Below are 22,314 nucleotides of genomic sequence, written 5' to 3' on the forward strand. Positions count from 1 at the left end.
AAGGGGTCAGACCTCACTGGCTACAAAGGTCCTGACAGGGAGCTGTAGAGAGCACCTGGAGATGGGAACACGGTACTTGAGAATGGGAATGTGGCTCTGGAGGCTGGAATGTGATGACAGAGAAAGGACCACGGTGCCTGGGGGTGGGAATGTGGCTCTGGAGATGGGAACATGGTGATAGAGAAGGAAATGTGGTGCCTGGGGATGAGGATGTGGCTCTGGAGGTGGAAATATGGTGACAGAGAAGGAGCCATGGTGCCTGGGAATGGGAACACAGTGCTTGAGGACAGGAATGTGGCTCTGGATACCAGACTGTGAAAACAGGGAAGGAACCATATTACCTGGGGATGAGAACGTGGCTCTGGAGATGGGAACATGGGGATAGAGAAGGAGCCATGGTGCCTGGGGATGGGAATACAGTGCTGGAGACTGGAACACAGTGCTGAGGGGTGGGAACACGGTGCTTGAGGATGGGAATGTGGCTCTGGAGACTGGAATGTGATGACAGAGAAGGGACCATGGTGCCTGGGATGGGAACGTGACTCTGGAGGCAGGAACATGGGGATAGAGGAAGACAGGGAGCCATGGTGTCTGAGGATGAGAATGTGGCTCTGGGCACGGGCACATGGTGCTGGAGAAGGAACTGTCGTGTCTGGAGGATAGGAACACGGTGCTGAGACTGCAACACAGTGCCTGGGGACGGGAACGTGGCTCCGGAGACGGGAACATGGTGCTGGGGAACATGACTCTGGAGACGTAACCATGGTGCCCGGGGATGAGAACGCAGCTCCAGAGGAGGGATCACGGTGCTGCAGACGGGACCGTGGTGCCGGGGACTGCTGTGCGCTGCCGGGCTCGGCGATGCGGTGCGGTGCGGGGTGACCCCGGTGCTGTCGCGGGCCGTCCCCGCCGGGGCAGGACTCGAACCCGCAGCCCCGCGGGGTCGCCCGCAGGTGTCGCTGTGCCCCTGCCCGCGCCGCAGTTCCCGCCGTGGCCGCCGGGGGGCGCGTCGCTCGCCCGCCTTTGTTGCCGTTGGCGCCTCTTCCTGCGCCGGGCGGGGGCGGGAGCGGCACCGGGACCGGGAGCGGCGGGGCCGGAGCGGCGGCACCACCGGGGCGGAGGCAGCGGCGGGAGCGGCAGCGGAGCGGAGCAGAGCGCGGCTCTGCGCGGGGAGCATGGAGATGGAGAAGCGCTTGACGCTGGAGCTGCGCAACAAGAAGCCGAGCGAGGTGCGTGGACCGGGGTGGTGGTGGTGGGGAAGGGCAGGGGGACCGTGCGCCACGTGCTGCGGGTGGCGGCGGGGAGAAGCGGGAGAAGAAGCGGCCCGCGGGGGGTTGCCGGCGGGTGTGTGGGGTTTTTTGGGGGGACACCACGGTGGCGGGAGCGCTCCCGGCCGTGCCCCGGGCCCCGCCATGGCGGCGCGCACGTGCGCGGAGGGGCCCGCCCGCCCCGCATGGCTCCGCACGGCCCCGCACGGCCCGGCCCCGCACGGCGAGGGGGGAGCGGAGCAGGGCAGGGCAGGGCAGGGCAGGGCCAACCGCGGCGGAGCGGCCGCGCCGGGGCTGGGCAGGCAGCGAGCGGCCATGGCGGCGCTCGGCCATGTTCGATGCCGGGGCCGCGGAGAGCCCCGCGGGGATCCCCCCGGCACGGGCAGGGCTGGAGGGGCCTCCCCGGGCCGGGCCGGGCCGCGCCTGGCGCTGCGGGGCCGCCCCGCCGCCGGCACTTTTCGTTGCCCCTGGATATTCCCTCCCCCTGGATCGTCCCTTCCCCGTGATCTTTCCGTCCGCCCCTTCCCTCGGTCTTGCCGTGCCCGGGCTGCCCCTTCCCTGGATCTTTCGATTCTCGGGCCGCCCCTTCGCCTGGATCTTCTCATCTCGTGGATCTGCCTTTCCCTGGATTTTCCCTCCCCCCGGGCCGCCCCTTGCCTGGATTTTCCCATACCTGGGCCGCCCTTTCCCTGGATCTGCCCTTTCCCTGGATCTGCCCTTTCCCTGGATCTCCCCGGGACACTCTCGTGTGTCGTGGCAGCTCCGAAAGCCCCCGAGCAGAGGAGGGAAATGGGGGGCCGTGAGAGGAGCTTTGGGTGGGGATTAGAGCGGCTTCGTGGATGGAGAAGGGATTTGCGGGACGGGAAGGGCTGAGCGGGAGCAGCTGAGAGGGCGGCTGGTGCCGGCGGGGTGAGCCGGGAATTGCAGAGCCAGCGGGGTCAGAGCGGGGTGTCCCGGGAGCAGAGCCCTCCCCGCTGCTCTGTCCTGCTGCGGCTCGTCCTGGGCCATCAGGACAGGGCCCGGCCTGGGTTAAACCTGGTCTTGGCCACGTTAGAGTTCAGAGTTCCACTCAGGCCCTGGCACAGGTTGGGCAGAGCAGCTGTGGCTGCCCCTGGATCCCTGGGAGTGTCCAAGGCCGGGTTGGACGGGGCTTGGAGCACCCTGGGCTGGTGGAAGGTGTCCCTGCCCATGGCAGGGGGTGGCACTGGATGATTTTTAAGGTTCCTTCCCACCCAAACCATTCCATGATTCCTGATTAGGTTCAGGATCACCTCTGTGCCCATACAACAGCCACCCGGGTCTGGCCTTGACCACCTTTAAACCCACCACGGGGACAGTCTTAGTTCAGTTGGAGACTTCCAGGGTGTTGGGAGCAAAACAGGCTCAGCTACAAAACTCCTGGCTGAGCCTCAGCTCCAAACCCTGCCCAGTTGATGCCACTTGGGGAGTTTTAAGCATTAGCTGGTTCAGAGCTTATGCTGTGAAGGTGGCAAAGATGGCACAGCAGCCCCCAGACTGCCTCCAGGAAGGCAAAGTGAGTTTAAAATGACTCCCTAATAGCTGGCTGGTGTGAGCAGGGGAGGGAAAATGGGAGCACTGCGAAGGAGGAATTTGGAAAGCGCCATGAGCCTTCTGGCCAAGGCTCATTTTTGCATCTTGCTGTGAAGAACGTGTGGGGTAAAAGCAGGTTTTGGAAGTGGCTTGTGAGAGCTGGGGCTGGAGCATCACTCACCCACTCTTCAGGGGGGGAAAGGGGTGCCAGGGAAGTTTTACCCCCGGGTGTTTAGGGGAGAGCAGTTCTGTGCTGGTGCTTTAAGGTCCTGGTGGCACAAACAGGTGGAGTTCCTGGGTGATGATGGTTTCTGTGTGTGAGCCATGCTGGGCACAGCATCAGGTGCCATCAGTGGCCCTGCACCACGAGCCTGAGGTTGGAACCTGTCACCTCACGTGGAGGCTGTCACAGGGAAGCAGATCCTTCAGGGGCAGGTTTTTTCCAGCACCCCAGTGGGTGTGGGGGGAGAACATGGAAGGGGACAAAACCAGATGACCTTGTTTGGCCTCTCGTCAGCGAAGCCTGGAGCGTGGCTCTGAAAGCTTATTGATGCTTCTGCACGGGGTGTTCTGATGTGAACTCATGGCCCCACCCCTGGGTGCTGCCTCACGGACAAGGGGGACCTCGGTGGGGGCAGCTGTCACGTGTTGGTGGCTCGTGATTGAAGGGTGAAGCTCCCACCACCACGAGGGATCCTCACCTTGTGCCCTCCCTGCAGCTCTTTGGCTCCCAGGATCTCGTGTGTCCTTCGATCTGAGTGAGGAGGAGCTTCAGGCACAGCCTGATGTCACCTGGCAGACCCCGGGTGGCACTTTGGCGGGTGAGGTGACACTGTGGGTGTCTCTGTTGGCAGGTGAAGGAGCTGGTGCTGGATAACTGTCGCTCGGAGGATGGGAAGGTGGTTGGTCTCTCCTCGGACTTCGAGAACCTGGAGTTCCTCAGCATGATCAACATCAACCTGCTGTCTGTGTCCAACCTCCCCAAACTCAACAAGCTCCGGAAGGTGAGTCAGGCCTGTGGCCCCATCTCCAGCAGTCCTTGCCCTGAGACTTCTGGTGACACTTGTTTTCCCTGTATTTGCCAAAAAAAAAAAAAAGGCCACTTAATTTTGCTTTTTTCCTCGTAGAGCAAGTGAGAGGGGTCAGGTTTGAGTGCACGAGATGCTTCTGAGCTCTTTAGATGCTGAGTGTCTTTCTTCCTTTTGCTGTCAGAAGCTTCATAACATCATAAACACTTTGGATTTGGGGGCAGTTCTGTGTCACTGCAGGAAAGGGGTGTCCAGGCAAAACTTGACCTGCTGCTCTGTGACAGGATCTGGCATTGGGGTGCTCACTGTGGCCCAGTTCTCAGGGCAATGTTCTTCCCCACGGCACGGGCTGAAACACTTGGTGACCATGTGATGTTCCCCCCTGGCAGCTGGAGCTGAGTGATAACAGGATTTCTGGTGGCCTTGAAGTTCTAGCAGAGAAAACTCCCAACCTGACACACTTGAATCTAAGTGGCAACAAGATCAAAGACATCAATACCCTGGAGCCCTTGGTGAGTGAAGATTCCAGGCTGGAATGATGTTTCCTTTGGGGAGTTGGGTCTGTGCAGCAGGAATCCAACGTCTTGGTAACTGTTCCAACAGCACTTCGTGGTTCTGATGGGAACAGATTTGAGCCCAGTTTGAGGCTGGGCTAATAGTTAATGGCTCCTCAGTCTGGAAAACCAGCAGCCAGTTGCTAAAAGAAGCGTGAAATTGGGCTGGATGAGTAAATCTGTGGATGCTCAGTGTCCATCTGGGAAAGGACCGGGAGAGGGTCGGAGGCAGTTGGAGGTAGGTGGCACCTGGGGTGTCATGGAATGAGGTATTTGGACACCAGTCAGGGCATCTGTCACATCAGCCTAAAGATTCTGCTGCGCTGGCACCCTCCTACTGCCACAGCATTGCAAGGGCTCCCAGTCACGGAGCCAGGTTGGAAAAGACCTCTTAGGTTCCATCTGAACTGCCCCAAGAAGGCTCCTGTCGTGTGATCCTGAGGGATACAGGAATGATCTGATCCAGGGCATTTGCCTCATTGGCTCTTTGGTCCATCCATCCCCTCCAGAAGGAATTTGGCACTGTTTTGCTCCTGCTTTCCTTGACCTGGTGCCTGGTGGGATGGCCTGAGCTGGGCTGTGCCGAGGGCACTCGGGCTGCAGCTCTCCCTGTGCTCTGCTCTTGGGCATCTTGCATGATATTTTCGGCAGGATGAGTCCAGCTCAGCGATTCCTGGGCTTTCTGTGCCTGTTCAGAAGAAAGAAAGGTTTGCAGATGGTTTCAGAGTTGGCTCCAAGGAGGGGAACTAGAACAGAGGAGCTGGAAAGAAATTTTCTGTGCCCACGATTAGCAAGGGCAGCGACTTCCCTCTGTCTGAGGAGCGCATGGGGCAGAGCCACTGTCCTCCCACGGCTGCCTGATCTCCAAACAGTGCTGTAAATAATGTTAATGCATTGATTTTTGCAGAAAAAGCTGCCCAACCTCCACAGTCTGGACCTCTTCAACTGCGAGGTGACGATGCTCATCAACTACCGGGAAGCGTGTTCGCCCTCCTGCCCCAGCTCACCTACCTGGATGGCTTCGATGCTGACGAGCAGGAAGCCCCTGACTCAGACCCTGAAGCAGATGGGGATGCACTGGAAGATGAGTATGAGAATGGGGAAGGTGAGGATTTTCTCTCCTCCTGGTTTTCTTGCTGGGGAACGACCCCCTTTCTGCTTCTGCGTGGGCCGCGTTGCCCCATAAATGATGAGCACTGAGTAGGGGCTGTCTGGGTACCCCCATTCCCTCCTCCAAAGGGCTGGGGAGGGAATGGGGTTTTCTGGGAGTTGGCACAGGGGTGTTGCTGTCCCTCCTTGTCCTGGGTGATCCCTGCTTGCTGCTCACACAGCACTGAGGGGGGAGCAGAGTGTCTGGGGGTGGCGAGGATTTGGGGGCTGGAGCACTTCCCTCCCTCTGCTTTTGGTAGAAGGCGAGGAAGAGGACGATGATGAGGAGGAGGATGATTTGGATGAAGAAGTCATTGATGATGAAGAAGATGAAGATGATGACCTGGAAGGTGAAGAGGAGGAGGATGGAGTAGATGATGAGGTGAGGCTTTCTGTCACCAGGCTGTTTGGTCATGTGTTTATCCCTTGTCTGGTGACCCAGGTGTCACTTTGAGGGCAGATCTGAGAGTTTGCCATCCCCTCTGACTTTTTCCTTGCACCTTTTGACTCCTGGTTCTCCAGAGTTTTCCAGTTCAGGCTTGCCCTGGTGCTTCCCATGGCCCCAAGTGATGAAGCCGTGCAGCCCCATCCATAAGGATTGAGGAGCTATTGGGAATCAGCAGCTTCTCCCTGGCACCCTGAGGCTTCAGTGGGGTGGGAGCAGAGGTTGCTGTGGAGTTACAGCTCAGGGAGTTGTGGTTCTTGCAACAAAATGCCTTGTTTTAACTCTAGGAGGAAGATGAGGAGGAAGATGGTGAGGAGGATGAAGAGGATGAAGCTGAAGATGGTGAGTTGAATCCTAACAAACCAGTTTCTTACCAAAGCTGCCTCAACAGTCAAATATTTGGTGTTTTTAGAGCTCCCCAAGCCTCAGTGCAGGGCTGTTCTTGCTGCAGCTTTTCTGCCCAAGCTGATGTTGAGTGGTGACATCACCAAGGGTCACAAAGGGAATGGGAAACAGGTTTCAGTACCTCCTAATTCCAACCATTCTGGGTAGTTCTGCCAAATATTTGAGGCAGATTGCCTGGAAAACCAGTTCAGCTGCAGACCTGAACTTCTTGGGTCCGGACTCCTCTGGTTTTAACAAATACAAACACCCAAATGAGTGTTGACGGAATGTTGTGGCTGCTGTGTGAATTCAAACGATCTTGGATGACTCATGGAATGTTAAGGTTGGGAAATCCCTGCTAATGCCAAGTCGAACCATTACCAACACCACTGTGTTCACCTCTAAATCATGTCCCCAGGTGCCACATCCACGTGTTTTTGAACACTTCCAGGGGTGGTGACTTCACCACTGCCCTGGGCAGTTGTGCCAGTGCCTGACAACCTTTTCCATGGAGAAATATTCCCTAATCTCCAGTCTAAACCTCCTCTGGCACAACTTGGGGCTGTTCCCTCTCCTATCCCTGTTCCCTGGGAGCAGAGCCCAACATCCCCTCGGCTCCCCCCTCCTGTCAGGGAGTTGCAGAGCCAGAAGGTCCCCCCTGAGCCTCCTTTTCTCCAGGCTGAGCCCCCCCAGCTCCCTCAGCTTCTCCTGCTGCCCCAGCCCCTTCCCCAGCTCCCTTCCCTTCCCTGGACATGCTCCAGCCCCTCAGTGTTCTTGTCCTGAGGGGCCCAGAACTGTCCCTGGGATCTGAGGCCCCATCAGTGTCTAGCACAGGGCACATGAACTCGGTTAGAAACAACTGAATTCTGCAGATGCTGCATTTTGGAGGGCCCTCAACAAAAAAATAACCCCTTTTCCAGCAGCTGTTGAAATGTGGGATGCTCAGAGGGCACAGAAAGTAGTTCATGTCTCCTGCCATCCCAGGCTTTTCCACGTGCCACGAGGAGCAGGGCAGGGTGGATCTCTGCCTTGGAATGGTGCTGGTCTCGCTCCCAGCCGTGCCTTGTGTGGCCACAGCTCAGCTGCTGCTCCCCAGGGCTGGGCAGAACTTCACCCTTGGCCTCTCTTTGCAGACCATCCGTGTGGGCAGAAGAGAAAACGAAGTCTAGAGGATGAAGGAGAGGAAGACCCAGAGGACGAAGAGGACGATGAGGATGACTGAGCCCAGCGAGCCAATCAGTTTTACAGACTCTGACTGTGCTTGTCTTAAAACCTCCCCGTTGTGTCTATGTGAGACTGTAAATCCCCATCTCCCACTCCTCCTCCTCCTCCTCCTCCTCCCCCTCCCCCCTTTGTATGGCTGCAGCGTCCACAATATATTTTTTTAAGATTTAGAATACTGTAGGCATTCAGGGGAATCTTCCATACAAGGCTCACTTTTTCTCACAAGTTATATCTCATGACCAAAGGCTTCTCTCCGTTCGGTGGTTTGTGCAGCAGCTTGCAAAAAAAAAACAACAAAAACAAACAAAAAAAACCAACCAAAAAAAAATCCAAAAGAAAAAAAAAAAGAGAAAAAAAAAATCTCCTCCTTTAGGGTATCTTTGTGTCCCAAATCAGCTGTGCCACACTGGATCCAGAGCTCCAGCTCACACCCAGCCAGCACTGAAGGCCTTTGCCATCCCTCTGACCAGCTCACTGAAGACTCTTGAGCCACCTTGGGTGCAAAATCTGGTTCATCTCCGTGGACTTGAAGCGAAAACGATCCCTGAGGGTGTCTCTGATCTGAAATCATGGTGATTGTGATCTCTGGACATGCTTGAAGATGCTTTAAGTGCTGGGGGAGGGGGGGGTCTTGGGGAGGGGAGGGGGAGCTGCTTGCATGACCTGGTACCTCTGACTCTGCACCTTGCAGTAGCCCTGCACTTGCTTTCCTATTTTATTTGATAAACTGGAATATTTTTCCCAGTGGCCACCTAAAAAAAAACCATCACTTGGATGTCCGGGTGGGTCGGGTTTTTGTCTTTGCTGTGGTGAGGCTCCTGCAGGGCAGCCTTTGGGATGGGATAGGAAATGCAGGTGAAGGGATACTGCACTTCCATCAGACTCCATTTCTCACTGTACAGAACAGCCACTATCACTGTGATGCTCCTAACTCGGCGTTCCCCGGAGACCGTGTTAGCCTGTGAATTCTCAGGGTCCTTCTGCCAGCCAGTGCCAGCTCTGGACAGCCTGGCATTGCATCCTCCTCCTCCTCCTCCTCCCTTCCCAGCACGGAGCAGAATTCCAGCTCTCCCCTCAGTGGGGGGGGGGCCATGTCCCTTCACCCGCGGGCGCTGGAAGGAGGATTGGGGGGATCCTGCCAGGAGCATTCCCAACCCCATTCCCACCTTCCCTCTTCCTGGAGGTGTCCAGCCAGCACATCCCTTGGGAGAACTGGCCCTGTGGCACCCGGGGGTGGTCCCTGCTGGGTGCTGGGTGGGTGGGGTGTGTGTTTGGGAGGTCACTGCTGTCCTGCTGTCGGGGCTCCCACGGGTGCAGACACGCACTGGCACTTTGGCATTCCCGGTGGGTGCTCCGGGCCATCCCGAGACTCCAGCCCTTCTTCCCTCCGAGGAGTGGTGTGTGTGTGTGTTGCAGCACATCCCGTCGCTCTTTTTGTCCTCGCTGTTGTCTCTTGCATTGTACAGTCGCTGTAACCATTCGGAGAAAGAACTAATCCTGTAAAATGCAAACTGAGATCTTTGTGTCCCAAATCAGCTGTGCCACACTGGATCCAGAGCTCCAGCTCACACCCAGCCAGCACTGAAGGCCTTTGCCATCCCTCTGACCAGCTCACTGAAGACTCTTGAGCCACCTTGGGTGCAAAATCTGGTTCATCTCCGTGGACTTGAGCGAAAACGATCCCTGAGGGTGTCTCTGATCTGAAATCATGGTGATTGTGATCTCTGGACATGCTTGAAGATGCTTTAAGTGCTGGGGAGGGGGTCTTGGGGAGGGGAGGGGGAGCTGCTTGCATGACCTGGTACCTCTGACTCTGCACCTTGCAGTAGCCCTGCACTTGCTTTCCTATTTTATTTGATAAACTGGAATATTTTTCCCAGTGGCCACCTAAAAAAACCATCACCTGGATGTCCGGGTGGGTCGGGTTTTTGTCTTTGCTGTGGTGAGGCTCCTGCAGGGCAGCCTTTGGGATGGGATAGGAAATGCAGGTGAAGGGATACTGCACTTCCATCAGACTCCATTTCTCACTGTACAGAACAGCCACTATCACTGTGATGCTCCTAACTCGGCGTTCCCCGGAGACCGTGTTAGCCTGTGAATTCTCAGGGTCCTTCTGCCAGCCAGTGCCAGCTCTGGACAGCCTGGCATTGCATCCTCCTCCTCCTCCCTTCCCAGCACGGAGCAGAATTCCAGCTCTCCCCTCAGTGGGGGGGGGGCTGTGTCCCTTCACCCCGCGGGCGCTGGAAGGAGGATTGGGGGGATCCTGCCAGGAGCATTCCCAACCCCATTCCCACCTTCCCTCTTCCTGGAGGTGTCCAGCCAGCACATCCCTTGGGAGAACTGGCCCTGTGGCACCCGGGGGTGGTCCCTGCTGGGTGCTGGGTGGGTGGGGTGTGTGTTTGGGGGGGGGGTCACTGCTGTCCTGCTGTCGGGGCTCCCACGGGTGCAGACACGCACTGGCACTTTGTGGCATTCCCGGTGGGTGCTCCGGGCCATCCCGAGACTCCAGCCCTTCTTCCCTCCGAGGAGTGGTGTGTGTGTGTGTTTGCAGCACATCCCGTCGCTCTTTTTGTCCTCGCTGTTGTCTCTTGCATTGTACAGTCGCTGTAACCATTCGGAGAAGAACTAATCCTGTAAAATGCAAACTGAGTAACTTATAAATGTTTTAAGGAATTTAAAAAAAAAAAAAAAAAAAAAGAAATGTCAGAGCAGCAGTTCTAATTTTTTTTTTTTTTCTCCCTGCATTTTTAGCAGATTGTATGGATTTTATATTAGCCTAGTAACTGTCAGGTTTTGATTGGTCAGACTAGTCCCAGAAATAAGGATCTCCAGCCCTTTTGTATCTTTTGTTACAAAATTTGGATAAAACTTTAATAAAGACTTCAGTTTTTAAAAATCCATTGCAATGGGGGTTGTCTTGGCTGCCTCTGCCCTGGGAACAGCCAGGAGTGCTCGGAGTGGGAGGTTTGGGGTGGGTTTGAGCCTCCCCTGGGAGCAGTGAGTGCTCCCTGTCCCCGTGTTTGGCTCTGAGCCCTGGAGGGGCGTCTGGTGGGGACATGGCAGGGGTGTGGGGTGGCTCAGACCATCCCGGTGTGGAGTCCCAGCAGGGACTGTGCCTGCAGGACCTGCCCTCTCTGCCCTCGGAGGTGGCTGTAGCTGGGTCAGGGTCAGGGACAGGTTGGGAAGGGTCCCACTGCTGCCTTTTAGGGTGGGCACCTGCCCTGGAGGAGGAATGTGGGCTGGGGGGCCAGGGGAGCTGCCTGTGCCTGCAGGGAGCTGTGCCAGAGTGCCCCCCACTCTGGGAAACTGGGGGGTCCCTCCCCTCACCAGGGCTCTGATTGACCCTGCACTGGCTCTGTGAGGAGCTGTCACTCTGCCAGGCCTCAGCAGCCACGGCTACAGCTCAGGGACACTTCTGTGTGCCCACCCCCTGCTCAGGGCTGGGCTGAGGGGGGTCTGTGCTGGACTGGGGAGGGCACAGGGGCACAGCCCCCCATGCCGTGAGCCCACCCAATACACAGGTGACAGGAGGAGAGAGCTGGGACATCCCAGGGTGCTGCTCTCCCTGTGCAGGGATCCCAACAGGAGGAAGGGATGCCCAGCCTGGCCAGGGGGTCAACGGGACCCCCTGAGCCCCATCCCAGGGCTGTGTCCCTTCCCGGGGCTGCAGCAGCCCCCGACCCTGGGGTGCAGAGCAGGGGGTGCTCCCACGGCTCCCATCCCAGGGCTGGTGTGGGCACCAGCACGTCCCAGCTTGCCCCAGCACGCCTTCCCCAAACCAGTTTGGAGCAAACTTTTCACCCTGCTGGGATGGGATCAGGCAAAGCGGGGCCTGGGGAGCCCCGGGCTGGGAACGTGGGGCCGCTGGGCTCCCACGGGGGGTGCAGCCCCCTCAGGGCCGGGCACGGAGGCACTGCTCCACCCCAAAGGTTGTTCATGCCCTTTTCCTGGCACCTCTGCCTGTGGCAGGACTGGCACAGGCACCGAGGCTGGCGGGGGGCTGGGGTGCCCAGTTTGGATGCCCAGTTTGGGTGCTGGGATGCAGCCGGCAGAGGCTCCAGCTCTGCTTCTCAGGAGCCCTTCATGGTCTGCCACGTGCTGACAGATGAGAGGGGGAAGGAAGCACCCCCTTCCCCTTCCTCGAGCCTTCCTCTTCCCCAAAACCTGCCCAGAGCAGAGTGACACACAGATCTCTCTGTATCCCCCCATCCTCCCCTCCTTTAGTTTTGGGGGGGCATCCTTAGGGGTGGCCCCACTCCCCCATCACCCCCAGCCGCCACAGGCACCGACAGAGCCTCTCCCGGCCGCCACTCCTGTACAATTCCCATTTATTATTCCGAGGTCTCATTCCAGAGAAGTCCACTAACTCCTGAGCAACCTACCGGGCTCCCCCCAGAGCCACGGGGGCTGAAGCAACGAAACCTTTAGGGGGAGGGAGAACGAGGGGGTCCGGGTGGCTTAAGAGTTTCCGAAAATAAAAGGGAGGGGAGAAAATTCCAGAGGAAACGCCCCTTCCTCTGGCACCCCGGGCTGGGCTGGGGGTGCTCCCGGTGCCCAGGGAGGGATCCCTGTCCCAGCCCAGTGGCAGGGGCTGGGCGGTGCCCCCTGCCCGGCTCGGGGGGAGGCACGGGGAGGAGCAGGAGCAGGAGCAGTCCCGTGGGAGCCGGGGCATCAGAGCTGGGAGTACAGGGAGTTCTCCATCTCCGGCGTCAGCTTGGCGTGGAAGGAGGCGAGACCCACCCCGAAATCTGCAGGGAGAGGGGGGAGAGCTGTCAGCACCGTGGAGCCCCTCGTGCCCTGGGGGCTCGGGGGCTGGAGGCTGCAGGGAGGGCACATGGCCCTCCCCGGGACATTGCAGGGGCTGGGGGGGAGGCACTGGGAGGGCACACGGACCCCTCCAGATCATTGATGTGGGCTGGGGGGCACAGGGAGGGCACACGGACCCCCCTCCTGTGGCAATGCAGGGACTGGGGGGCACAGGGAGAGCACACAGAGCCCCACGGGCACTGCTGTGGGCTGGGGAACCAGGGGCTGGACGGCACGGAGAGGACACACGACCACCCCCACCCCCGGGGCATTGCTGCGGCCCAGGATCTAACCCAGGGCCGGTCACCCCCAGCCGGGACCGAGGGAGGGGGATCCGCATTATCCCTGGGGGACAGACCGCGCCCATTCCCGCGAGCATCCCGGCAGTTCGGGGGTCCCCTCCCGTACCCATCTCGGCGTCCAGGCGCCCGGGCGGGGGGTTCTTGCGGTGGTCCTCGATGTGCAGGGTCATCTCCTCGCGGGAGGCGGCCGAGAAGGGGCACTGGGTGCAGGAGTAGCGGCCCCGCGTGTGCTCCCACACGATGCGGCTGTTGGAGGAGTGCCCTGCAAGGACGGGCGGGCAGGGAAGCACAGGGACCACCCCCGGCGGCCGCTCCCGGGTGCCGTGGGGGGCTCCCAGCCCCACATGCACAGAGGGTTCCCTTCCCGAGGGAGGGACCCCAAATCTGGGAGCAGGGAGCGAGGCTGTGCCCCCTCCCCCCACCCCCGGCCACGACCTCCCCTCGTGAATGTCTCCTCTCCGCGCCCCACGGAGCGAAGGGTTCCAGTTTGGCCTCAGGACTGGGGGAACTGGGGGGACTGGAGCCCACGCAGCTGCTGCAGCTCCTCATCCTGCTGCTTCTGCCCTCGGGACAGGGCTAGGGGGTTTTGGGGGGGCACAGCCAGCGACCCCCCTGCCTCCGAGCCTACCTGGGCCGCATCCCCTCTCTGTGTGGCTCCCAAAAAGAATGGAGGGAGCCTGCCCTCCCCCTCTGCTCTCCGTGGAGCACCGTGGTGCCCCGTGGGGCCTCTCCCATCCCCCTGTGGCCCCCCCGCCGCCCCCAAACCCCCCCAGTGACAGAAAGCAGCCCCCAACCAGTAGGTGCCAAACTAACCTGGAGTCACTCCTGAGCCAAAGCATGGGAGGAGTGGGCTGACACTCACACCTGCGGAGGGAATCGAGGGGCAAGACAAGCATTAGGTCCTCCCCTCCCTGGGGTGGGGGGACACGTGGGAGGGCAGGCCTGGCCTGGCCCCCCCGCCTCGCACCCCCAGCACGCCGGGGAGCAGCAGGGCCGGGAAAATTTGGAGGCTTTTTGGTTTTGTTTTTGGTTTTTTTTTTCTTTTTGGTGGTCGCCGGTGCTTTGTCCCAATTGAACATGGATGGAGGGGGCGGCGGAGATGGGACGGGCCTCGGGGCGTGGGGAGGGCGGGCCGGGGAGGCCCCGGAGGAGGGGGATGGATGCTCGGCTGGGCGGCGGCGGCGGGTCCTCCTCCGGGAGAGCTGCTGGTGAAGGCGGGAGCAGAAGAAGGTTTGTTTGGTGGTTTTTTTTTTTTTTTTTGCCTGAACGCTCACCTTGGCTTTTCTTCCAGACGGCGTTGGACACGGCGGGGCCGTGGCCCGGCAGGAAGGGCCGCAGACGATGCTGCGCCGGGGGCTGGGGCAACGCGTAGGGCGAGGGGGGCACGTAGGACAGGAACGGCCCCGGCACCGAGGACGGGGGTGGCCCCGAGAACCGAGTCAAGGACGAAGGGCCGAAAAGGCCGGGCTCCAGCAGCGGGAAGGGGTGGGGGGCCGGCGGCACCAGCGGCAGCGCCTCGAGCGAGCCGGGCAGCTCGGGCAGGCTGGTGGGCAGCGCGGCCGGCGCCGCGGCAGAGTCCGCGCCGGGCAGGAGGGCTTCCTTCTCCAGGGGCCTCGGCAGAGCGCTCGGGAGCTTGGGGAGCCCCTCGGGGGGCGGCTTGGCCGGGGGCTCCTTGTCCGGGGCGGAGGTAGCAGGAGGCAGGACGGGCTTGTCGGCTCTGGGGGGCGGCGCGGGGGTGCTGGCGCTGTCGGAGCAGACGTGCAGGTGCTTGAAGAGGGAGCGGTGTGTTCGGAAGCGCAGCAGGCAGTTCTCACACCTGGGGGGAGGTGGGTGGGAATTTGGGGGAGGCACCCTCAGTGGTGGTGCTCCCTCCATGTCGCCCCCACAATGGTCCCTCCATGTCGTCCCCATCATCCCAACCCCGGGGGCTGCCGCTGGGATGGGGGGCTGTGGATTTGGGAGCCCACGCGCTCGGGGCTCACTGGGCTCAGCCAGGTGATCCTCCCCAAAGGGAGGAGGTGGGATGGGGACAGGGAGCAGAGGGACTCACTTGAAGTAGCGGTTTGGCTTGTAGTGCACCTTCATGTGGGCCATGAGGTCCTGCATGCTGGGGAAGGTCTCGGTGCAGCCCAGTGTGGGGCAGTGGAAGGTTTTGCCTGAGTGAAGAAATTCAGAGAGGAAGGGAGTCAGCACCACCCCAGCTGGGAACAGCCCCACTGGTGGGTCTCCAGCACTTCCCACACCACCCTCCACTCCCATCTCTTGGAGGTACCAGCACCACCACCAGGGCTGCCCCTGCTTCGAGCCCCGCTCTGCCCCCTCCCAGACAAAAAAAGGAGCATGTGGGGTGTCCTGGCCTTACCCTCGAGGGACTGTGTGGGTCTGTAGTGGACCTTCAAGTGGTCCATCAGCTCCTGCATGCTGGGGAAGGCCAGTTTGCAGCCGTAGCTCGAGCACTGGTAGTGCTTTCCTGGAAGGAGACAGATCTGTTGGCCTCGTCCCTGCCCTGGTTGTCACTGTCTCCTCCCTGGGGCAGGGCTGGGGCTCACCTGGGACAGGTCTGCGCTTCAGGGGCCGCAGGTCCTGGGCTGGGGTCCCTCCGGCCACCGGCATCGGGGCACCGGGCAGAGCCACCTCGCTGCAGCCTGTGGGGAGACACCGTGAGACAGGGACAGGGCTCAGCCCTGCCCAACCACCTCCCTCTGCCCCCCTCCCTCCCTCAAAAATAGGGGGGCAGCCAATGGAGGGTACAGGAGGTGTGGCTGGAGGGGCTGGAGCCCTCCAGGGTGTGAGAGCTGGGAGGAGCTTTGCTGCAGGAAAAGCTGGTGGTGTGAAGGTGAAGCCTGGTGGTGACTGGAACACACTGGGCGATGCCAGGTGTTCACCTGGGTCCATCCCTGCACACCCTAACCCATCCCTGCACATCCTGGGCCCATCCCTGCACACTCAAAGAATCACAGAATAGGGTAAGTCGGGAGGGACCCACCAGGATCACTGAGCCCAACTCCTGGCCCTGCACAGGGCACGCCAAGAATCCTGCACGTCCCCTCTACACCTGTGCATATCCAAGCACACCCATGCACATCTGTACACATCCCCACGGTGCTCCCACCCACCTCTGGGGCGGGATTTGGCCAAAGGGACCTCACAGCAATGGCACCAAAGGCTTCTCCCCCTGCTCCTGCCCTGAATCCTCTCCCCACCCCGTGGCACAGGGGACTCACCTGCCCCCTCTCCACCGTATTTACCCCGCAGGGAGAAGGTGGGCACAGCCTCGTCCTTCTCTGTCTTCATGGCCTGGCCAGTGCAGGGCACGGGGTGAGGGATGTGCCCACGGAGGCTCCTCCTGGTGATGCTGCACCGAGAGCAAGGGCGAGAGGTCAGATCCTCCCCTCCTCCTCCTCCTCCTCCTCCTCCTCCTCCTCCTCCTCTCAGTGCTCTGTGGCCTTGGGACCAGCCCTCCCACCCTGGGGACCAAGCCAGCAGAACATCATCATGACTTCAAGGGGCCTTGGAAGTGTCTCTGCCCGGGGGGAGGCTTTGGACTCAGAGCTTCATCGTCCCCTCCTGCTTCTCCCACCCCAGGGTGATCCACAAAGTCCCCAAAGGTCCCCCCCCAGGCATCACCAGGACCCTGCTTTGTTCCCAGCCCATGGCATCTGTATATCCAAAAATTCCTCCCAAACTACAGGCCCCCCCTGCCAAGGCACCGCTGAAGGGATTGCTGGAGCTGCTCCAGCCCCTCCCTGCTCACTGGATGCTCCCACACACACAGTTCCAAAGGATTTTCCAGCTGAGAGAAGCAGCAGGTCCCACTGCATGACCAGGAGATGCTGTTTGGCATGTGGGGACAGTTCCTGGTCCCCAAAATTACATTGGCTTGGCCTCAGCACACCTTGGTACAAGGCTTACAACGTGGAAAAACCAAACACTAATTCCCAGTGAAAAGCATCCACAAAAAACCCTCCACTTTGGGAGATTTCTCAATAGTGGCTTAATGTCAAAGTGAAAAAGGAAATAATAATAATAATAACAATAACAATAATAATAATGGTAATAACAATAGTGTTAATAAATAATAAGCAATGATGAAAATAAGGAGAAAATTATAAAATAATAACAATAAAAATGGTAAAAATCCTGATAACGATAATAAAGCTGATAATAATAATAATAATAATAATAATAATAATAATATCATCAGTGCTTGGGCTGTGGAGTGGCTGCCACGAGCACATTGGCCACTATTTAGAAGGTCAATATTTCCCCAAGAGCTCAATGACTCCTGAAGCAAACATCCCTGGGGAATCTCCCTGGGGATCAGCACTGCTGTGTGGTGCATCCCATCCCTCCCAGCCTGGCCAGACCTTGCTGTTATCATCTGCTCCAGAGGCATTCTCCCAGCTTTTAGCTCTGGGGGGTCTCACCCAGCAGGGCTCAGCAGCTGTTCCTGCAGCACCCAGCACATTGGGATCGCAGCCCAGCAGGCAAAAAATCAAGAGGAGGGGGGCGAAATCCATGTGGGATTATTCCTGTGGCTGCTCCAGGCTTTGTCTGGGGGTTGTGTTGCTTTTTGTTGTTGTTGTTTTCTCAGCTCGGTGGCTTTGGGATGGAATCAGCACCCAGGCCGGGATCAGCTGGCCATGGAGCAGGGAATTTGGGGCTGATCATGTCCCAGGAGGGGAAATCCAGGCCTGGTTGGAGGGGATGCTCCATCTCCATCCTTCACCTCTGTGTGACTGTGGGTAAACACTGAGCAGAAACTTCACTGCAGCTTCGATGGAGCTTTGTTTTATCAGGGGGAAATGAAATTTTTTTGGGGAAAAAAAGGTCTTGGGAATCTTTTCTAGGGGGAGAAATCACTAAAAGGGTGGAGGCAGGGCTGTGTCTGCCTGCCCAGGGATGTCTCTGCCTGAAGTGTCAGAGCTTCGGAGCTGCTGGAGCATTTCCTGGCAGTGTCAGTCCTTGGGATCAGTGAACCAGGTTCCTGCTTCCCTGCTGGAATCACCAGCTCTGGATCAATCCTGGCTGCCACTGCCTGGGTTGACAGCTCCTGCCGGGGGATCGATGGCCTCCAGACCAGCCATTTAAAGGAGCAGGACGCCCATGGCACTGGGAGCTCAGTGGGAGCACAGGGAAGTTTTTCCAAGAAACCAGGAAATTCTTCCTCAGCAGCATCGCAGCAGGGCTGTGAACCCCTGGGTAGGGAGCTCCCCAGGGTCAAACCAACAGCCTTTGGATGTTGGAAACCCTCTCCTCTCCTTTGATGCCTCTCTCCATTTCCCACTTACAGGCAATACCCCTGACACATTTTAAGCTGATATTTTTTCCTCTGGAAAAGCTGGAAAAATGCCTCCTGAGCAGATGCTACGGGCAGACCCCAGGAGGGCAGGCAGGATGGACACAGAGGACACGATGGGGGCACCCCAGCATCACGCTGGGCTCGGCCCAGGGACAGGTTTTTGGGGAGCAGGTGGCACCTGTGTCATCTTGCTGTGTCATTTGTCACCTCCCGTGGGACAGTGGCCAACACTTCCCATCCTCCAGGACCTTCTGTTCTGCAACTCTGAGAGCGACACTCTCGTCCAGGAGCCACTGCCCCTGTCCCCTGTCCCCAGTGACCTCCTGTGGCCACCAGAGATGTGACCCCCCCAGAGATGGGACACCCCCCCCAAGAAATGTGATTCTCCCAGAGATCTGACCCCCCCTCAACACCAGTGCAAACCTGCCCTGGAAACCCAACTCCCAGAGCCACCTGTCACTATTCCCAGGGTGTTCCTGCCACAGGTTCAGTCTCCCCAAAAACCTGCTGACACCAAACCCCCTCACTCCGACCCCTGGCACCCCAAAAAATCCTTTAAGCCACGAGGGTGAGCAGGAGGCTTTGCAGCTGCTGGTCACCCCGAGCAGGCTCTGTTGCTGAATCAGTGAATAATTAATACAGCTCATCTCCCTCCAGCGATCCGGGGGAGGGGGAGGGAAGGGGGTTTATCCACATCCCCAAGACTCCTATAAACCCACCCAGGGAGGATAAACGGGACAAATAATCCGATTTGAGCATCTCCGTGTGTGCTCTGAGGCCAGAGGATGAGGATGAGGGTGAGGAGGCTTCCCCAGGCAGCTCCTCAGCGTGGGAGAGGAGACAAAGGCTGGGAACAAGGGGCTCATGTGATCGCAGCCGGCGAGCGTGGAGGGAGGAAGCTCCGGCTGTGCCAGCGGCATCGACTCCTGCCAGCGCCACCAGCCCCCAGCACTGGGTTCAAACCCATGTCCTGCATTAAAATACACGCTGTGAATCCTCCTGGTGCCTTCAGATATCACGAGGAGCCCTCAAAGAGCTGGGGTGTTGGTGGGGGGAAAAAGCTCCGGGTGTTTTTGTGGTGCTGTGATGCCCTAATCCTGCTCCAGCCTGGGGCAAAGCCTCTGCCTCAGTGTTTTGCACCTCCCAGGGTGTTTTTCCCACTTTCCAACCCAGAGAATCTGCCTGGAGAGCCTGAGGAGCCCATCCTGAGCCCAGTGACAGCACGGACATCCACAGGGGTGAGCGCTGAGCCTCATGCATGGCCTCGGTGCCACATCCCTGGGGTGGATGTGGGGGCAGCTCAGCTGAGGCCCTTCTTCCTGCAAAGCTGCCCTGGGCAGCCTGGGGTCCCTGCCATCCCCCCAGCTTGCTCCATCCCCCCAGCTTCCTCCATCCCCCCAGCTTGCTCCAAGCCATTGAATGGGGAAGAGCCCTGCTGCCATTTCCCCCAACCCCCACACCATCCTGGTGCTCACCTTTACCTGCCTGCCCATGGCTGGCTGATCCACCCACAGCTACATCAGCTCTGCAGCTGGAAAAAAACCCCACGTCTTTCCCTTTGGGAGCTGCCTGGGGAGGTTGAAGCTTCATGCCTGAGCCTGGATAAAGCTGTTCCTGAGCAGCACTCCTGGCTGGCCCCAGCCAAGTTCACAGCATAGCCAAGGCCAGAAGCCCCCTCGTTCCAGCAGTGGCATTCCCCAGCTCTGACAGCAACAAAGCAGCTCCCACGGGTGTGGGAATATGGAAGGACCACGAGGAGATCCCAGCAGGTGCATCCTGGGATACCTGGGGCGCCCTGGTGCTCCCACAAGGCTGAAAAGACCCGGGGCTCCATGGCTTCCATGGCCAGCTGTCCCTGGGCTACGAGCCCCACAGGTAACCCCATGGGTTCCAGCCCCACTGGGTAGCCCCCCACGGGCAGTGGTTTTTGTAGCCCCCCCCACGGGCAACCATACACCCATGGCTACTATTCCTGGGGGTAGTAGAGCCACGGGAATCACACCATCCCCCCCGGGGTCTGGAGCCCCCGTGGGGAGCAGCCCCATGGCTGGTGCCCCCCTGGTGCAGGTCTCAGCTCCCTTCAGGAACAGGTTTACAGTGCTGGTCCACCCCATGCACTGGTACCTCCCCCCAGTACATCCCCAGTGTCAGCACAGCCCCTGGTGTCGGTACAGCCCCCACGCCGGTGTACCCCTCGTGTACCGGTACCTCCCTCCCCGATGCCGGTACATTCCCAGGTGCTGCTCCATCCCCCCGGTGCCGATGAAGCCCCCGCTGCCTGTGCACCCCCGTGCCGGTATATCCCCGGTGCCGATGCTGTCCCAGGTGACGGGACAGCTCCCGGTACCGATAAATCACATCTCCCGGCGCCAGCACAGCCCCCAGTACCGCTACACCCGCTGTGTGCCGGTCCGACCCCGGTGCCGCTGCATCCCCCCGGTGCCAGTACATCCCCCGATACCGGTGCTGATGCTCCTTTCCCGGTGCAGCCCCCCCGCTCGGTTCCCTGCCGGCCCCAGCCCCACGAGGGACCGGTGTCCGGTGCTCCCCCCGGTGCCGGTACAGCCCCCGATATCGGTATATCGGTATATCCACCGGTGCCGCTCCATCCCCGGTGCCTCTACATCCCCCCGGTGCCGCTCCAGCCCCCGATACCGGTACACCCCTCATATACCGGTACACCCCTCGATACCGGTACATCCCCCGGTACCGGTACACCCCTCATATACCGGTGCACCCCACATATACCGGTACACCCCCTCGATATACCGGTACACCCCTCATATATCGGTACATCCCCCGATACCGGAACATCCCTCATACACCGGTACACCCCCCATATACCGGTACACCCCCATATACCGGTACACCCCCCGATACCGGTCCATCCCTCCGGTGCCGGTCCCCCCGGTGCCAGTCCCCCCTCGCCGGTGCCGGTCCATCCCCGCTACCCGTGAACCCCCAATATCGGCGCTCCCTTCCCGGTGCCGCCCCTCGTTGTCCCGGCCCCCCGGTACCAGGTGCTCCCTCCCGGTCCCTCCCGGTCCCTCCCGGTCGTACCGGGGCTGCGGCGCCGCCCGGGTCGCGCATCAGCGGCGGGGCGGCCGCGGGGCCATTTTCTGTGCGGAGCTGTCGCGAGAGCGGGGGGAGGAGGAGGAGGAGGAGGAGGAGGAGGAGGATGGCGGGGGGGAGGGAGGAAGGAGCGTGCGGAAAGGGAGCGGGGGCCGCGGGGGGAACCCGGCACGGCCCCGCCCCGGTGTCCGTCCCCCCGCCTGTTTTTCCCGGGTGATTCCACCCACCCCGCATCCCAACGCCCGAGGGAGGTGGGAGCATCCCGGGGGGTTCGGAGCATCCCCAGGGTTTGGAGCATCCCGCGGCTTCGGAGCAGCGGGGAGGGGGGGACGGCGGGGGAGACTGTCAGAGCATCCTGGGGGCTTTGGAGCATCCCAGAACCTTCGGAGCATCCTGGGGGCCTTGGAGCATCCCCAGGGCCTCTGGAGCACCCCGCGGGCTTTGGAGCATCCTGGGGCTTTAGAGCATCCCAGTGGTCTCTGAGCATCCTGGAGCTTTTAGAGCATCCCAGGGCCTTCGGAGCATCTCAGGGCTTTGGAGCACCCCAAGGGGGCTCCTCCTGAATCCTCAGGGCATCCTGGGGACCTTCATGGAATCCCACAGCCCTCAGAGCACCCCAAGCCCCTTGGGAAGCCCTGGACCCCTTGAAGCATTCCAGGGTACCCCAAGCCTTTTGGAGCCCCCCAAACCTCTCAGGGCACTCTGATCCCCCTTAGAGCATCCCAGGGCCCTCTGGGACACCCTTGGAACACCCTGGACTCCTGGGACTCCCTGTCAGCTCCTGAGTGGGTCCCAAGAGTAGCCCAAGCCCCTTGGGGCTTCCAGGACCCACAGAACAACTGGAGCTCCTGAGAGACCCCAAAACTCCTGAGAGACCTCTGAGCCCCTCAGAGCCCCTGAAGCCGTCTGGAACATCCCAGTGAGTGCCTGAGCCGGTCCAACTCCTACCTGCCTGCAGGGTGGAATGGGAACATCCCACTTGACAGCACCCACTGCTGGGGTGCTGCCCCCATTCCCCCAACTTCAGTCCCAAGGAAGGGCTGGAATGTGCAGGAAAGGAGTTTCCTAAATCCCCCGAGTTTCCAAAGCCATTTTTTCATTAAAATAAAAACAAATGCTCTGCCTTCTCCCACCGCCCCACCAAAGGGAAAAAAAAAAAAAAAAAAAAAGCTTTGCAGTGCAAGGACTCGTAATAACATGTGATTTACAGGAAAAATCACGCCAAGGAC

At 59.7% G+C, this 22,314-nt stretch overlaps 2 protein-coding genes across 3 annotated transcripts; one reads left to right on the forward strand and one right to left on the reverse strand.

Annotated features, from left to right (window-relative positions):
* The first annotated feature begins 1,080 nt into the window (after positions 1 to 1,080).
* Positions 1,081 to 7,828, forward strand: LOC126643217 (acidic leucine-rich nuclear phosphoprotein 32 family member B-like). Its single transcript, XM_050321466.1, is given in 8 exon segments — positions 1,081 to 1,229; positions 3,674 to 3,823; positions 4,237 to 4,359; positions 5,309 to 5,378; positions 5,381 to 5,506; positions 5,811 to 5,932; positions 6,283 to 6,337; positions 7,513 to 7,828. Coding segments are annotated over 8 exon segments (789 nt in total). The 5' UTR covers positions 1,081 to 1,175; the 3' UTR covers positions 7,602 to 7,828.
* Positions 7,829 to 11,335: 3,507 nt separating this feature from the next.
* Positions 11,336 to 21,192, reverse strand: ZNF414 (zinc finger protein 414). Of its 2 annotated transcripts, XM_050321449.1 has the most exons (9): positions 21,074 to 21,192; positions 15,936 to 16,066; positions 15,261 to 15,356; positions 15,074 to 15,181; positions 14,762 to 14,867; positions 13,986 to 14,527; positions 13,525 to 13,575; positions 12,818 to 12,973; positions 11,337 to 12,351 (listed from the first exon to the last, which is right to left on the reverse strand). In XM_050321449.1, the coding sequence occupies exons 2-9, from the start codon at positions 16,003 to 16,005 to the stop codon at positions 12,275 to 12,277; spliced, it is 1,206 nt and encodes a 401-aa protein (XP_050177406.1). In that variant the 5' UTR covers positions 16,006 to 16,066; positions 21,074 to 21,192; the 3' UTR covers positions 11,337 to 12,274. The 2 variants fall into 2 exon arrangements, with proteins under 2 accessions (XP_050177407.1, XP_050177406.1); XM_050321450.1 differs by lacking the exons at positions 13,525 to 13,575; positions 21,074 to 21,192 and having other exon boundaries at positions 11,336 to 12,351.
* Between the last annotated feature and the right edge of the window lie 1,122 nt (positions 21,193 to 22,314).

The sequence above is a fragment of the Myiozetetes cayanensis genome, unplaced genomic scaffold (genome assembly GCF_022539395.1).
Source record: "Myiozetetes cayanensis isolate MyiCay16 unplaced genomic scaffold, myiCay2020 scf26, whole genome shotgun sequence".
Lineage (NCBI taxonomy): Eukaryota > Metazoa > Chordata > Aves > Passeriformes > Tyrannidae > Myiozetetes > Myiozetetes cayanensis.